This window comes from Pristiophorus japonicus, chromosome 5, assembly GCF_044704955.1.
Source record: "Pristiophorus japonicus isolate sPriJap1 chromosome 5, sPriJap1.hap1, whole genome shotgun sequence".
NCBI lineage: Eukaryota > Metazoa > Chordata > Chondrichthyes > Pristiophoridae > Pristiophorus > Pristiophorus japonicus.
The window spans coordinates 150,782,844-150,801,326 of record NC_091981.1 but is presented as its reverse complement, the minus strand read 5'-3'; the positions used below and the strand labels follow the sequence as shown (position 1 = coordinate 150,801,326).

Sequence of the window (18,483 nt, the reverse complement as noted above, 5' to 3'; positions counted from 1 at the left end):
AAGCAGACTTATGGGCATTAATTGGCCAGAAGGATTTGTCCTGCTTTTTGTGAACAGTACATACCTGGGCAGTTTTCTACATTGTCAGGCAGATGCCAGTGTTGTAGCTGTACTAGAACAGCTTGGCTTGAGGCATGGCTAGTTCTGGAGCACAGTATGACAGTCAGGATGTTATCGTGGCCCATAGCCTTTGCTGTATCCAGTGAGCTCAACCGCTTCTTCATATCACGTGGAGTGAATTGAATTGGCTGAAGACTGGCTTCTTTGATGGTGGGGACCTCAGGAGGAGGCCGATATAGATCAGCTACTGGACACTTCTGGCTGAAGGTGGTTGAAAACTCTTCAGCCTTGTCTTTTGCACTCACGTGCTGGGCTCCGCCATCATTGATAATGGGAATATTCATGGAGCCTCCTCCTCCCGTTAGTTGGTTAATGGCCCACCACCATTAATGACTGGATGTGGCAGGACTGCGGCGCTTTGATCTGATCAGTTGCTTGTGGGATCACTTAGCCCTGTTTATTGCATGCTGCTTCCATTGTTTAACATGGAAGTAGTGTTGTGTTGCAACTTCCCCAAGTTGGTACCTCATTTGTAAGTACGGCTGCTCCTGGCATGCTCTTCCACACTCCTTATTGAATCATGGTTGACCCTGGCTTGATGATAATGGTAGAGTGAGGGATATACCAAGCTGTGAGATTACAGATTGTAGTGGAATACATTTCTCCTGCTGCTGATGGCCCACAGCACCTCATGGATGCCCAGTTTTGAACGGCTAATTCTGTTCTGAATCTATCCCATTCTGCACGGTGGTAGTGCCACACAACATGATGAAGGTCAAGTAGGTTTTTCCCTCGTGTTGGTTCTCTCACCACCTGTCGCAAGCCCAGTCTGGCAGCTATGTCCTTCAGGACTCCGCCAGCTCGGTCAGTAGTGGTGCTACCAAGCCACTCTTGGTGATGGACATTGAAGTCCCCCACCCAGAATACATTCTGTGCCATTGGTACTCTCAGTGCTTCTTCCAACATGGAGGAGAACTGATTTATCAGCTGAGGGCGTGCGGTCGATAGCAATCAGCAGGAGGTTTCCTTGCCCATGCTTGACCTGAAGGCATGAGACTTCATGGGCTCTGGAGTTAATGCTGAGAATTCCCAGGGTCACTCCCTTATGACTGTATACTACTGTGCCACCACCCTCGGTGGGTCTATCCTGCCGGTGGGACAGAACAAACCCAGGGATGGTGATGGAGGAATTTGGGACATTAACTTATAACAGCGCAGAGAGAATTTAATATGTACATGTTAAGCATTTATATGAGAACAGCGCTATTAGCAAAATATAACTCTTTTGCTTTGATCTCATCTCTTTACTTATCTTTGGAAATCTCTGATGCAACTGCTCTTTCCTCTTGGTCAGAATGATTTTAGTCTGTACAGGTATTTAAATATTTGTTGGTCTGTTGTTTAATCCTCCAACGTTTCCATCTAATTTATCTGCACTGGGCCTCCTTTCAACCTCAAAAATGTTCTCATTGCTGATCCAGTAAATTGCTTCTGCTCTGTTAATTATCACTATAACTGACACTTTCATACTTTACTTAAAGACACATCCAAGTTGTTCATTACGGCTCCATGTAGCTTTAGCTAATTATAGTTTATTCCCAAGATATTGCTAGAATATTTACAGTTTTTAAAATATTACCGTTTTGGCATTGTGTTCCAAAGAATCCATTCGGACACATGCAGATGTTGGGTTTGATACACGTCCCACCATTTAAGCATACAGGGCTGCATACAGCTGCTCACGTTCAGAGAAGGAGAGAGAGAAAGATAAAACTATAATATAATAATGACAGTAAGAAAATACACACATGAATTTAAAGTGTCATGAAAACTAATATAAAGGATTAACTGGCTAGGGTGGGAATTCCACTCCCAGGTTTTATAATAGTTTGCTTATTATATGCACTTTTCTGAAATTCCAATAAAGTACATCCACTGCATTTCTTCCATATAGACACTACGGGCTAGAACCTCCACTTTTGAGCTGATCGCGTTATTTACGGTGTGGGCATTAAAAAAGGGTTTTCAGATTGCCGGCTTCTCACCCATTCTCAAAATACCTAGCTTACATTTTTGAAAATGGCGTTACTGCGAACGATATCAAATGGGTGGTAGTGTTAAATTTTTCTGACCTTCTGCCGTAAAGTGTGGCCGTCCTTAGCAACGGCATGGCAATGCTCGATTCCCGTGATTCAGGAGGTCAGGGGTCATCATGACATGCGCAGAAGAGGAGACAGAGGGAGAGGGAGAGGCACTGAAAGTGTGTGTGGCTGTGGCGTGTGCTTGTTTGGTTGGTGTGGGAAGAACAATGGAGATTCACCAGCAGCAAAAAGCCCACTAAGCACCAAGAACATAGTTGACATCGAGTTTTTGTCCAACAAATAACATATAAAATGGAAGGGATGGAGGAGGCCCTGCAGCTGGTAGCCAGGAACACTGGTGGCAGAGGGTTTCCAGTGGTCCCAGAGCACCACACTGTACCCCAAGGTGACGCACCCCCATTGCCAGCCACACATGGGAGCCAGCAGCAACATCTTGCTTATGACTCGGAGCACGCTCCCACCTCGGGACCGTCCTTTCCCATATTCATCCAAGCAACACTTTGGCCATCACCACCCCCCGCCCCCTGCAATGAAGCATCACCTGAGGACCTCCTCGGCCAAGGAGTCATAAGCAAGGAGTCAGGAGGGTGAGAAGGGGTAGAGTTGGGGAGGAGAAGCGGGGGGAGGGGAGGGTTGGTTTGTACAGAAATACTGATGATTTCAGACTAATGTTTGGTTTAAATGTTTTTTATTTAACAAAACCTTGCAGCACATTGGCTCAGATAGCTGCACCATTACACGCTGGTGATTCCTCAACATCAAAGGGTATAATCACACTTAACTTCAATCAACTTAAACTTTAACTGTCACCAAGGTGATGCCCACCATTGATGTATGACCTGCGCACCCAGCAGTGTGTCAGCCTTATAAATAACACCAACATTCTTTCAGGCAAAGCGATCAATGATGAGCTCCTGACGTAAAGCTCTTGCAGCTATCATGCCACCATGGGCCCTTTCATGTGGTCTACAGGGGGGCGGAGGCATGGCTTCAGCATCAGCCTGATTGTCTGGGCCGATGTCAGCATCTGCCTCCTCGTTCTCCTGTTCCTCTCTCTGGTGAGGTGGACTGTCAGACTCATCAGGCAATTCTTGTCCTCTCCTGATAGCCAAGTTGTGTAGCATGGAGCAGACCACCACGAATTGAGCTCAGTGCTCAGGGTGGTGTTGGAGCTCACCTCCTGAGTGGTCCAGGCATCTGAAGAGCTGCTTCAGCACTCCAATGGTTTTCTCCACAATATTGCAAGTTGCTCTGTGGCTTTGGTTTTATCGCCTCTCGGCCTCGGTGCGGGTGTCACGCAGCGGGATCTTCAGCCAGGTGGCGAGGCCATATCCTTTGTCCCCAAGCATCCAGCATTGACCTTGTGGCTCATTGTTAAACAAGTCAGATACAGTGTTCTCATGCAGGATGTGCACATCATGGATGCTGCCCGGAAATTGAGCATTCACTGCCAGTATAATTTGCTGGTGGTCGACAACCAGCTGGACATTCAGGCAGTGGATTCCCTTGCGGTTCCTGAAAACCTCAGCATCCTGAAACTGAAAAGGTGTCCGCATTGCGATGTGCGTACAATCTATTGCTCCTTGCACCTTGGGGAAGCTTGCAATTCTGGAGATTCCTAGAGCCCTCTCACTCTGTATCTCCCTGGTCATAGGGAAGCTGATCAAGTCCCTCCTGCATGCATACAGGCCTTCAGTGACCTGTCTAATGCAGCGATGTGTGGCATGCTGAGAAAATTTGCCAGCTGTGGCTTTGAAAGAACCCAAGGCATAGAACGACAGTGCCACAGTGACTTTGACCTCAACGGACAGTGCAGTTCTGATGGTGCTGACAGGCTGCAGATCTGTCCTTATCAGCTGGCATACCTCAGTGATAACCTCTTTGTGAAAGCTCAGTCTCTGAAGGCAGGTGTTGTCGGGCAAGTCGAAGTAAGAATGTTTCTCCTTGTGCTTGCGGGGGGTGTAACATCTGGTCCTCCTCATCTGTCTGTCACTCCGTACATTGGGCACATAATGCAGTGCAGTGTTCCTTCGGCGATGTCGAGTCTGCTGCATGTATTTGGTCACCAAGAGAGAGTGAGAAAGGACAGGCCCCATTGCAGTAGCTCTCTATTTCCCACCGATTGCACACAAACAAGGAATGACCCGACGAACACACCTCTTCAATTCCAATCGATCACAGTGTGGTCAAGATGTTTTTAAAGATGTTCACATCAACTCCAATGACCTGCAGAGTACATTCGAACTCCATCGAGGGTGAAGCACAGCAGCCTTTTAAAGGACGAGACATGTGATCTACAACATGGCGTCCATAACGCTGTGAGTCGTTCCAGTTAGTTCCACTTTTTGTGGGCGGTTTTTATGAGTGAGCAATATGGGCGAATTGTGTGTGAGGTGGTGAAATTGACGGTGGGCGATCTCCATGGCCGCTAGTTTGGGTAAATATGCTCTTTATAACAAAAAACAGTCACCGGGCGTTAATATTGAATCTCGGCGTTAATTCCTCGCGGAAAGTAACACTGAGCGATATTATGGCCGTTGAATTTGCCCATTCTGCTAATTCCGCTCCAAAAATGTGGGCGGGTGGTAATATTTTTTCTCGCCATTAAGCACACGGGGAATGTAACGCTCGGCGATAAGTTTCCGAAAAATGCCCGCCAGTTTCCATTTTGTGCCAAAATGGGCGCTATATGGGCGTTATATGTCATTTCAGCGGTAAAATGGGCGTTAAGTGGGTATTAAGCAGGAAAAAAAACCGGTGGTTCTAGCCCTAGGTAATTTCCTCCATGTGTTTGTGTGCATGTGTAAGATTGTTTGCCCAGGATTGTGCGGATTTGGGCTACCTCACATGGTAAATCAGGGTGACACGTCAACAGCTTTTTCCAATATACTGGGAAGTATTCAAATAAAAGTACTTCCTGTAGACTTTCATCCCCTTTAAACAGGGGGATCTGAAAGGAAAAACTTGACATTTGAAGAACTGAATGAAAATTTAAAAAACATGAACCTGCAGCAGAAAACATCCCCAAGTCACTTCACACTAGGTGATTATGCTGCAGAAACACCACCCAATAATGATTCATCTGGTTTATGATGAAATTGTAAACTAGTTTGGCAGCCAAATTTTTGTCACAGAGCCAATTATCAGTTATGGGGAGCGGGCAGAGAAGTGGACCTGAGTTCATGATTGGATCAGCCATGATCGTATTAAATGGCGGAGCAGGCTTGAGGGGCTGTATGGCCTATTCCTGCTCCTATTTCTTATGTTCTTATCAGAATAAATTATTTGTTAATGGTATAGCCCTGCTATATGCAGGGCTATACCATACAGTATTTTTAAAATAAAATATGGCATTACCTATTACTAAAATAATTAATCGACTGCCATATGCCACAAGTTAAAAAGATGTAATCAGTGAAACATCAGGATATTGTGTCATGCAACAAAATAGAGCAGAAAAGTATGAAACATTAACGGAATAAATAATCTTATTTCTTACCTGTGTTACATGTGGGACCATACCAGCCAGATTTGCACTGGCAGACATCCGGAGTGACACATTCACCTCCATTTTCACAGTGCCTATTGCAAACCACTATAGATACCGATGTAATAAATAAATAAGAAACAATTAATCCAAAGACTCCACTTAAAAATGAATCTTTCTCTGAGGAAATGCACGTTTTTAACAATCATTTATAATGTACATCAGGTTGGGTTTCAATAACTAAAACTATTCTTAGCTTTTATTTGCTATACTAAAACATTTATTTATAGATTTTTAAAAATCATTAAAAAAAAGTCCTCTTCAGCAGACAGCATTGCAGTGGGAAAGTGCGTATGATGTATACAATTGGGTACAAATGTATTTTGCAGCAGCAGAGATATCAATTGAAACAATTAGGAGTATCAATTGTTTTTGTGCTGTTGCTGACAGGATAGGAAGTATATGGCGATGTCTATGTCTATGTCAATCCCAGTGATGCTAGGTCAGTACAGGGGAGGTGAGGCAGTGGGGAGGAGGGACAGCGGGTAAAGGATTATTCCTGCAGAATACATTTGTTTACTAACTTTAAATTACTAGCTACAACCCCAGCAGAAAATGTTCAAATCTATGCCCATTTCAATCTTCACAATTGCCCAATCATTTCAGTCCAGACTGGGCTTGGCTCAGTCAGAGTAATAAGTTGTTTCAAGATTGGTGTTTATCAAGCATTGATGTGGTCCTTATTTGCCTTCTCTGATTGTGAGAGATGTGCCTTGCCTCCACTCAATGTCACTGATGGGGAAAACATAGGGGTAGAGTTTCCGCTCTGGGTGCGATCGGCAGACTGGTCATAAATTGGGCTGTTTTCGGAAGTGAAGTTATGTTTCAAGTTTCTGCTCAAACTCATTTGCATAATCACAAACATAAAATCTTCCATGGAACAGCGCAATTGGGCAGCATTTTAAAATGTAATTGTTTTTTTCCCCCTTTGCATTAAAAAATATTCTTTGATATATTTAAGAGTGATAACTTAGCACAGGTTTATTAATACAATTGAAAATGGATTTATAACAAAAAATAAGCATTTTTAATCAGTGTTAAATCCATCACCTGTGAGTAACCTGATTTTAAATAACTGAAAATGACTTTAAAAAACTATACAGAACCATTTACTAGTTTCATTGTTGTACAGTAGTCAATTTCTTAGAAAATTAACTATTTTTTGATATTTAACATCTACAACAACAACTTGTATTTATATAACACCTTTAACATAGTGAAACATCCCAAGGCGCTTCACAGGAGTATTGTGAGACAAAGCAAAATTGACACCGAGCCACGTAAGGAGAAATTAGGGCAGGTGACCAAAGCTTGATCAAAGAGGTAGGTTTTAAGGAGTGTCTTTAAGGAGGAATGAGAGGTCAAGAGACAGAGAGGTTTAGGCAGGGAATTCCAAACTTAGAGCCAAGGCAACAAAAGGCAATGCAACCAATGGTTGAGCAATTATAATCAGGGCAGAATTGGAGGAGCACAGACATCTTGGGGGTTGTGGAGCTGGAGGAGATTACAGAGATAGGGAGGGGCGAGGCCATGGAGAGATTTGAAAACAAGGATGAAAATTTTGAAATCTAGGCGTTGCTTAACCGGGATCCAAAGTAAGTCAGCAAGCACAGGGGTGATGGGTGAGCGGGACATGGTGTGAGTGAGGATATGGGCAACCAAATTTTGGAGCACCTCTAGTTTATGTAGGGTAGAATGTGGGAGGCCAGCCAGGAGTGCGTTGGAATAGTCAAGTCTAGAGGTAACAAAGGCATTGATGAGGGCTTCAGCGGCGGATGAGCTGAGGAAAGGATGGAGACGGGCAATGTTGCGGAGGTGGAAATAGGCGGTCTTAGTTATGCTGCGGATATGTGGTGGAAAGCTAATTTCAGGGTCAAATATGACACCAAGGTTGTGAACAGTCTGGTTCAGCCTCAGACAGAAGTTGTGGAGAGGGCTGGAGTCAGTGACTAGGGAACGGAGTTTGTGGCAAGGACTGAAAACAATAGCTTCGGTCTTCCCAATATTCAATTATAGAAAATTTCTGCTCATCCAGAACTGGATGTCGGACAAGCAGTCTGACAATTTAGAGACCGAGGAGTGATCGAGAGAAGTAGTGAGGTGAAGCTGTGTGTCATCAGCATACAGGTGGAAACTGATGCTTGTTTTCAGATAATGTCACCAAGGAGCAGCATATAGATGAGAAAGAGGAGGGGGCCAAGGATAGATCCTTGGGGGACACCAGAGATAACGATGTGGAGGCAGGAAGAGAAGCCATTGTAGGTTATTCTCTGGCTACAATTAGATAAATAAGAATAGAACCAGGTGAGTGCAGTCCCACCCAGCTGAGCAATGGTGGAGAGGCATTGGAGAAGGATAGAGTGGTCAATCGTCAAAGGCTGTAGACGTCAAGAAGGGCGAGGAGGGATAGTTTGCCTACTTTAAAAGCTTTTAAAAAGTGTCTATTAATGCCCATATGTACCTAAAACGAAACAACTTAATTTTAAAAGGCTCCTCGAAGGCCTGCAAATGGGCAAAATAAATATAAACTTGCCAAAGTGATTAATTCGATCTGGGAGCATGGCCAGTATTGTGGGTGGGGCCAGCTTTCAGCGTGATGTTTTTAAACCAGCGCAAAATATCGCGAAAACTCGATTTGCTCTGGATATAAATTGTGCTTGAAATTCCTCTATCAGTTCCACTGATTTGGCCAATTTTGGGCAAATTGCGCCCTATTCTATTCCTTTCTACCCTAAAGTGTAGAGAAGCATGGACAAAACACCTTGATTGACTATTCCATGCCAACATAGTCACTGTCACTGTACTCCCACATGACTGTCCAACTCCCAATTATCAGCCTTAATCACCTCCCTAGGCAGTCCTATCCAAACATTCAGTACTCTCTGTATGAAATACTTATATCTGATCTATCTATTCACCTTACTCTCTGAGTTTCATCTCACACCCCATTGTTGTTGTTCTTGGGACCATGGCAAACAGTTTCTCAGGGTTCAAATTGTCAAGAACCTTAAGGATTTAGTAGAAACAAACTCTGTTTCTGTAGTTTCTCTTGTAATACAGATGTCTGAAGCCAGGTGTCAGATGAGCAGCCCTTTGCTGCAACTTTTCCAGCATTATGGTGTCCTTCTTGCATTCATTTCAACAGAAAAGAACTTGCCATTTCTCAGCTCATCTTCCCAATCTATCTTTGAAAAAAAACATTCACAGGATGTGGTCATCACCAACAAGGCCAGCATTTATTGCCCATTCCTAATTGCCCTCGAGAAGGTGATGGTGAGCCACCTTCTATGCATACAACTCGGTGGCTTGCTATGCCATTTCAGAGGGCAGTTAAGAGTCAACCACATTGCTGTGGGTCTGGAATCACATATAGGCCAGACGAGGTAAGGATGGCAGATTTCCTTCCCTAGAGGGGAGTAGTGAACCAGATGGTTTTTTACAACAGTTTCAAGGTTAACATTATTAATGCTAGCTTTTTATTCCAGATTTTTTGTTTAATTGAATTTAAATTCCCCAGCTGCAGTGGTGGGATTTGAACTCGTATTTCTGGATCATTAGCCCAGGCCTCTGGATTCATTATCATCATAGGCAGTCCCTCGAAAATGAGGAAGACTTGTTTCCACTCTAAAAGTGAGTTTGCAGGTGACTGTACAGTCCAATACGGGAATTACAGTCTCTGTCACAGGTGGGACAGACAGTGGTTGAAGGAAAGGGTGTCTGGTTTGCCGCATGCTCCTTCCACTGCATGCTTTTGGCTACGAGATTATGAGTACAGTGACATAACCCACTATGCTACCATATCCTATCTGGATCCCTTGGCACTTGATTGCTACCCCACACCACCTTAGTGTCATCAGTAAAGTTTTACACTTACAAGTCATTGATATACAATGCAAATAGTAAAGATCCCAGTACAGATCCTAGGAGCATCCAACTAGTCACTTCTATCATTCCAATGCAAGTCCCTGCATGACCACCTTTTGTCTCCTTTGGTACAGCCAGTTGCCAATCCACTGCAATAATTGCCTATACTGTTCCTTTCTACCTTATGGACCAACATCATGAGTGCTACTGTATCAAAATTCTTGCTGAACTATAGATAAACAATGTCCTTGTGTTCTCTTTATCCACAAAAAATATTATAAAAATCTGCAGATTACAACAGCAAAAAAATAAAAATCAGAATATACTGGAATTATAGTAAAATTATCTTACTTGTTTCACATCGTGGTCCAACAAAACCATAGGGACAGGTGCAGAGATTTCTAGCCAAGCAGGTCCCTCCATGTTGACATGCTGGTTCACAATAAGCTGCAATCAAAAATCATCACTCACTATGGGAGCTTCACTCTGCATCTGTGCTAAGAAACAGCAAAGGGTACTTGATCTTTCTTATCTTTCTTCAATGATAGCAACATCCCAATACAGCTTAAAGTTGTGACGGGCAAGAGTTGCATCCAAACAATTGTCCTTCATATTCTAATCCTGGGCATGAAATAGTAGACTTCCTTCAGCCATATAAGAGATCCAGGACTAAGTTGTGAGATGGATTTGTGGCCAAAAGGGAAAACCCTCTCTCCCTCACAGACTGCTACATAGCTCGCTGGATGCAAAGATCTGTCCAGTATCTTCAGCAGAGGCCAATATTCAGTTGTGCACTCGGACAATGCATTTTGGCAGGCTACATGTTCATGGAAGGCAACACAATTAAACCCGATTCTGTTCTCACCAGACAATGAGCACATATTTTCCAACAGGAGGCACTGGATATCAATCACTGGCTAATAATCAAGCCCACTAACACAAAGTCAGTTGTAGTATCCCAACTACTGCCCAGCTGAGATCTGTTCATTGCAGTCCACAGGGAATCAAACCTTGGATCTTGTTGTCTATGCTTTTACCCACTAGGCCATCAGAGAAGCTCAATTATTATTGGATTGCAGTATTTTACTCATGTATATTTTAATTAACACTGGTCATCTAGTTCATACTTTAATATGTTAACTATAGATTATTCAGTACTTAGAATCGTTCATCATCACTGCTAAAAATGCTATAACATATTAAGATGTCTCAGTACATAACCTCGTTACAGTTCAAGCTGTCTCTCCTGATATTTTCTACTCATTTTAAAAACAAAAATCAACTTCCATAGGTGACCCTATACTCCCTGCAATCAGAAACCTTACCTTATGTGCAAAGTAAAGTATCTTAGGGGCAAACAGTAAAGCCCTTTTACCATCTATAAGGACACTGGCAATATATGAGTTATAGCGTAACTCCTCAATTCTCCAAAACTGGCAGAAGATAACAATGCCAATCTATTGAATAAAAACTATTAATTTGGGTTCATTAAGATGTAATATTAAACAGAAGCAAGAATAGTTCAGCAGTTTCAGCGTAATAAAAGAATGCTTAACTTTTCACCAATTCTTTAAAACCATTTCAAAACTAAAGAAGTCTTGTTGATGCCACAGTAATTTTCATAGACTTCACAATTTGGAGCATACTTGGCTCTTTTTTCATCCTCATTTACATACTGCCCCTTGGCGACATCATCCTCAGCCATGCAGTCAGCTTCCACATGTAAGCTGATGACACCAGCTCTCCACCACTTCCCTTCAATGCTCCACTGCCGCAGTGCTGTCAGTCTGCTTGTCTGACATCCAATCTTGGCTGAGCTGCAATTTCCTCCAGGTAAACATTGGAAAGCCTGAACACATCATCTTCGCCTTCTGCTACAAGTTATGTACCCTCGCCACTGATTCCATCCTCTTCCCCAGCTACTGTTCTCAGCTGCGATCATGACTTGCTCATTATACACGATGGTTGGTATAACATGATGGCAGATTACTAAACCGGGATTTAATTATATTAGTATAATTTATTTTGCTGCATGTAGATTCAATTGGTCCTAGTTTCCTAATTATCTATTAGCATTTCCAAGTTCAAATTGATAACAGTAATCAATATAAAAGGTGTTTCACGTTAAAGTAAACATAGGTCTTTGTTTTTCAAGCGATACCTCTTTCCACAAGAAAATAGTAATAGACACATGGAAAAATTTACGCGAACCCTATGGAAGCCAAAAATATTATTAAGCTAAAGGGCACTAAAGTCCATTTCTGAAAAAATAACGACAAATGTGAACTGACTGAAAGACAGACCTTTATCATCAGATGGGCGTCTTTTCTACAAATATGCACTAAGAAACGTTATTAGTTCTTTAAGAAATAACTATTTCTCCATAAGCAGTCAATGTTACTTGCAATTTTTACATCAGGAATAACATTTAAAAGCATGCCTTGACTTCTGCGTTTGTGCCTTCATTTTTTTTTAGTCATGGGATATGCGAGTTGCTGGCAAGGCCAGCATTTATTGCCCATCCTGAATTGCCCTTGAGAAGGTGGTGAGCTGCCTTCTTGAACTGCTGCAGTCGTGTGGTGAAGGTACTCCCACAGTGCTGTTAGTGATGGAGTTCCAGAATTTGAAATGCGAACAGCTGCTTGAACTGCCTGAAATAATCAGCATGCTTAATATGGATTATGTGGCACCTTTGTAATTGATGCCGACAGCAATGGCAAACGATCAGCGCCTTTTGCCTGGTACATGCAGCTGTCCAGAATATGCGCGGATGGTGTAAGTGGTGAGGTCTGCAATCATAATTTCATTTACATTACCACCTAGAATTTCCATGGGAGATTACCAACAGACGAATGGTGTAACCCCTGAAGAAATGGTATAAACAGCTAAAAGTAGGGGTTAGTGCCATTTCTTTAGGGTTTCCACTGAAGTTATGGATAGAGATTGGCAGAACACAACAGAAATTCAGGACTCATTAGCCAGTTTAAAAAAATTCTTCAGTGTGTGCATACCTTACTTAAAACTGCCAACACGGGTGGTAACGTAATTAGCAAAAATTATTGGGAACTCAGCTTCTGTTTGAAACTATAAACGTGACACATTATGTAAAACTGGAACAAGCAAAGTCTACCTATGCAAAATCTGCAGAGGTAAAATGTGACTGCTATCACTGTTTATGCTTCCCTCACATCTGCAGTGTGATGCTCAAATTACCTTCGTTGCAGGTTGGTCCTCCATATCCAGGTGGGCAATCACAAACATCAGGCTCCAGACATTTTCCACGATTTTTACAGTCAGGACGACATATAGCTTTGGATAAATAAAATCATGAAAACATTATATTTGCCAAATCATTGACAAAGTTATATATGAAAAGTAAAATAACAGATCAAGTATTCTTAGTTCCATGATGAGTACAATCTAGCCAGATGCTGAACCGTATATGTTGAACCCACCCATCCTCCTGTTATTTGGGTCGAGGAGCTGAAATGGTGGTAGACCTCATTGACTTATATCACACACTTTTCCTCCGCTAACCTACAGCAGATGGACTAGCGAAGGAATATCCACCCCAAAGAGAGCACATAGCTCCAGTACAGCACAATTATCTGCACACTGCACTTGCTTATAAAGTTTTAATTTCAATCATTAATTCTCTTATAAGTTTATGGTCCTGGAAACCGGGGCTATTTTGATGTACTCCTGCAATAACTTCAACAGTAGCATGCTGGAACAGCCAGAAACTAGTCCAAGGCCCAGGTATAGAAACATAGAAACATAGAAAATAGGTGCAGGAGTAGGCCATTCGGCCCTTCGAGCTTGCACCACCATTCAATAAGATCATGGCTGATCATTCCCTCAGTACCCCTTTCCTGCTTTCTCTCCAATAAAAACATAGAAAATAGGTGCAGGAGTATGCTGGGTCCTGACCTAGTGTGAACCTACCAGGTGGCCTTATGAGGATGTAGGCTTCACCCACCGCTTGGAAGGCCATTGCCATAAGGAGGGTCAGGGACTCCTTACATTAGCAGTTCTTTTGTATTGGTGCTCAGACCAGACATAATTCAGAACTCACTGGAGTATATGGGGACTCTCTGGGGGTCCTATGTGGCTCAGTATTTGACATCACTCATGTGAAGTGCCTTGGAACATTTAACTATGTTAAAGGTGCTATTTAAATGTTGTTTTTGTTGTCCTTGCCGCTATTTGGCTATCGAATCTCTTTCTGGAGGTTTTAAAGCAGCCTATATGTACATGTTTCTTCTCAGGCGGGGAGGGGGAGGTGAGGGAGAGGTGTGAGCCAGACAATCACCCACCCCCTGGCCTCAGACTCTTTAGCTGGACTTTCCTGCATCTTTGGCACAAATATGCCCCTAGCCCGCTGAATGCATTTAAATCAAAGAAACTGCCCAGCCCAAGTGAATTTTGTCTGGATCAGAATCGTGTTTGCAGCCAGGCACATCTTGGCCCCCCTTTTGCTCCGTGGACTTTCAGCACCTATTGTTCTTTAACTATATGGGATATTCAATATGCCATTCTCCTCACTGAACTATGCAAAAGGCTCAATAACCAAGCACTGTGTTCTGATGAAGGTTTTCTAATTGAAAAACAGATCGTAAATATACAGTTTTAATAGATTTTAAGAAAATAACTTGATTAAAAAGAAATGATCAAGCACACAGAGAACAGAACTTCTTATCACAAAGAACTCATTGCTACATCAAGAGCATTTAATAAAATCTATGGGGTGAGATTCCTCCTATTGATTATTTTAGTGAACAATTCAGCACCAAACAAGGCAATTTTTGCTCTCTATTCATGACAACCTTTTTTGGCAAAAAGGGATTTCGTTCATATTGTGAGGTGGCAAAAGGAGTTAAGAACATTCTTTACAATATCTATATATCAGCTCTATACTTACCAGTTTGGCAGTTGTATCCAGTATAACCAGGCTTACAGCGGCAAGTGTTTGGTGCAGAACATTCCATATTCCTACCGCAGGCATATCTGCACATTGCTAGGAAAGTATAAAAAAACTTGTTAATGACATTCAATATTGAATTATGTGATTATCATTGTTAAAGAAGCAGAATCCATGAAGCTGAGTAGCATATTAAGATACCACACCGTTCTTACATCAAATTTAACTCAAAGCGATAAACTCAAGTCGCTTTTCTTTGACAACTTAAAAAAAATTATGGAGACCGACTGAAGAAATCACTATAAAAAATGAAATGTCGGGGTCTAGATCATGCTGAGGGTTAGACATGGCCTTTTGGATTTAAGTTCAAAACTTGCTCAAACTGTTGGAATAAAATATCCTCTGACTGCTGGTTATGTGAAATAGGTTTGAGCAGTTTCATCTCTTATCCTAATTCACAAAAAAATCCCAACATAAACTGCCCCTTAATTGGCACTAAATGGAAAATCTCATCAGAAAGATGACAGGATGGCTAGGGTGGGAAATGAAAAAATGTCATATTGGAGTAGAATGGGTTCCTGCCCTCAGATTTGGGCTTGAGCAAACTATTGAGGCAAAATTGAGGTAGCTGTACTCTCCATCTAACTCCACTATACGTGATCTGGAAGTGTTTAACACTATTATTGCATGGCTGGGATAGGTCATAGCCTATTTTTAATTTATAATTTCAGACAAAAATTAAAACTGAGCCATATAAGACGATATTGGGAGGATCACTAAAAGCTTTGTTAAAAGATAGGTTTTAGGGAGGATTTTAAAGAGATGGGTAGAGAGGCAAAGAGGTTTAAGAACTGATTTCCAGAGCTTAGAGCCTAGACGACTGAAGACATGACTGGCAATGATGGGCTGAAGGGAGGGGGTGGGGGATGCAAAAGAGGCCAGAGACGCAAAATACTCAGGGGTTGTAGGGATGGAGGAGGTTCAAGAGCTAGGAAGCGTTAAGGCCATGAGAGGATTTGATCATTAGGATGAGAATTTTAAATGGGGATGTTGGAGAATGGGAGTGCATGTAGGTCAGGAAACACAGGGTGATGGGTGAGCGTGGCTTGTTGTGAGTTAGGATAAAAGCAGCAGAGATTTAGAGGAGCTGAAGTTTATGGAAGAATGGAGGATTGGAGGCTGGTCAGAACATTATTGGAATAGTCTGATCTGGAGGTGATAAAGGCATGGGTGAGGGTTTCAGCAGAAGATGGGCCAAGGCAGGGGCGGCGGAGGCAGGTGATGTTAGAGGTGAAAATAGGTGGTCTTTGTAACAGAGAGAATATGGTGTCAGAAGCTCAATTCGGGGTCAAACAGGATGCCAAGATTACAAACAGTCGGCTTCAAGCTGCACCAGTGGTCAAGAAGTGATGTGAAATCAATGGCAGGGACTGAGGATGAAAGCTTCAGGCTTTCAAATATTTGACTTATGGAAATTGTGGCTCATCCATGACCGAGGCTATGGAGCTGTCAAGAGAGATGGTGGAGAGGTAGAGTTGGGTGTCAGCAGTGTATAGGTGGAACCTGATGTCATAACTTTGGATGATGTTGCTGAGGAGCAGCATGTAGATGAGGAAGAGAAGGGGATCAAGATAGATTTTTGGGGGAATCCAGAGGTAACTTGTGAGAGTGGGTGAAGAGAATACATTGCCAGAGATGCTCGAGCTACAATTGGATAGGCAAAATGGGGGACCAAGCAAGAACAGTCCCACTGAGCTGGACAATGGAGGAGATGCGTTGGAGAAGGGTGATGGTGTCGTCTGTATCAAAGGCTGTTGGAGGTCGGGGAGGAGGAGGGATAATGCACCATGGTCACAGTCACAAAAATATGTAATTAGTGACTTTGATTAGGGCCGCTTCAGTACTGGTAGGGGTAGAAACCTGACTGGAGAGATTCAAACATTGAATTGTGGGAAAGATGGGCACGGATTTGGAATGTGACAACACGTTCAAGGACTTTGAAGAGGAAAGGGAGGTTGCAGATGCCGTGGTCGTTTGCAATGACAGAGGAGTTAAGGGTGTTATTTTTGAGGAGGGATGATGACAGCGATTTCGAAAGGGAGTGGAATAGTACCTGAGCAGAGGAGACCACCCCAATATGTTTATTTTCCACTCCTTCCCAGTTTGAAGCCCATTTTTCTATTAGTGCTATTAAATTTATATCTTTCTATGACATAATTGCTTCCAACTCCTTCAGTTTAAGTTACATACTTGAGCATTGCAATACATGCACTTTATCTTTTCGGCCCCAGCTGGAGTATTGTGTCCAATTCTGGTCACCACACTTTAGGAAGGATGTAAAGAATTTGGAGGGGGGTACAGAAAAGATTTATTAAAATATTTCAAGGAATGAGAGATTACAGTTACATGGATAGACTGGAGAAGCTGGGGTTATTCTCCTTAAAGTGAGAAGGCTAAGAGGACATTTGATAGAGGTGTTTAAAATATTAAAAGGTTTATATAAGAGTAAATAAGGAGAAACTGCTTCCAATGGCTGAAGGGTCGATAACCAGAGGGTACAGATTTAATGTGATTGACAAAAGAACCAGAGGCGATATGTGGAAAAACTTTTTTTATGCAACGAGTGGTTAGGATTTGGAATGCATTGCCTGATATGGTGGGTGATACAGATTCAATAGTAGCTTTCAAATGGGAATTGGATAAATTGGATACTTGGAAGGAGAAAAAATTGCAGTGATATGGGGAAAGAGCGGGGGAATGGGACTAACTGGATTGCTCTTTGAAAGAGTCGGCATAGCTTTGGTGGGCCGGATGGCCTCCTTCTGTGCTATACTATTCTATGATTCTATGATTTAGTGGCCCTACCCAGAGTCATATCCTTCCTACAGGAAGCCTGTGTTTTAAGATTGCTGGAAGGTCATTTGTTCTGGATGTTTCTGCTCGAGCCTGTTCCTCTTTGCTTTCTCCAACTTCTTTCTTTACCGCTGCCAGCTCTCTATTCCTCAGTGGGGTGACAACCCTTTCAAATTCTTCCTCCAGAATCCTATCTCCCTCCCTCTTTAATAGTAAGAGCCCATTTTCGCTCATACTAGTCTCTAGAAGCAGCTTGTGCTAAATGCAATTGAAATTTTAGTCAAATAATAAACGTTTTATATATCAAAGTAGGGTGTTTACTATCATTAGTAAATTATACTGTATATGGTTCTACACACTTTATTATAGGTTTACTCTCTTTTATATTGGGTGTTTTCCTCTCACATTTTGTTTTGAAATATGTACAAAATTACTCAGCCATGACTATAGCCGCACTAACATAATACAATACCTTTGCATGTGACTCCATTGCCAAAATAACCAAAGGGGCACCGTCCACATTTGAAGCTTCCATAAAGAGTTGGTTCACAAGGAACTCCTGAGAAACAAGGTGTGTCTGCACATGTAACTATCTTTGGCTCAGGCATTTGTTCATCCTCTGTGTAAAAGCCTTTTGAAGTCACAGCCACACCGGGAGGCCATGATTTTATTGAAGGCGTACTCTGAGTCAGCGATGGACCAAGTGTATTTGGAACACCTCTTTCTCCTTTCATGCTATCTCTCACAGCATTATTACTTGCCACTTCATCTGTACTGCTCCCTCTTGCCCCATTATTGTTTTCTAAGAATATGGCAGCTCTATTCTGCACAGCTGAAGATTTTCCAGGTATAAGTTGCCTGGTTGGGATGAGGTGATGACGGTCTGTAGATCTATTGTCAGTGGACTGATATACCGTAGTCCAATGATGGACATGTGGCTTCCTGACAGTTGTCGTTTTCACAGTTTGTGTAGTAGTTATAGCAGTGACTGTTGCCGTTGATCTGGTAACCTCGGGTTTCTGTGGACCTACAGAACATCATAATTTTGTTAATTATAATTTCAAACTTTTTCAGTGAAGGCTGCTGTCATCTAATATTTGAGAACATACATGGGATCCAACAATGCAGAAGTTGCA

General features: G+C 42.4%; 1 protein-coding gene across 1 annotated transcript in view; it reads right to left on the bottom strand.

Moving 5' to 3' along the window:
• The window catches only part of vwde (von Willebrand factor D and EGF domains), a 341,224-nt gene that overhangs the window by 31,667 nt on the left and 291,074 nt on the right, over positions 1–18,483 (bottom strand). Inside the window, exons 22-27 of the mRNA XM_070880205.1 lie at positions 17,820–18,374; positions 14,495–14,590; positions 12,787–12,882; positions 9,925–10,020; positions 5,662–5,757; positions 1,700–1,795 (exon numbers count right to left, since the gene is read on the bottom strand). Coding sequence (XP_070736306.1) covers positions 1,700–1,795; positions 5,662–5,757; positions 9,925–10,020; positions 12,787–12,882; positions 14,495–14,590; positions 17,820–18,374 — 1,035 coding nt within the window. The remainder of the gene's footprint in view (positions 1–1,699; positions 1,796–5,661; positions 5,758–9,924; positions 10,021–12,786; positions 12,883–14,494; positions 14,591–17,819; positions 18,375–18,483) is intronic.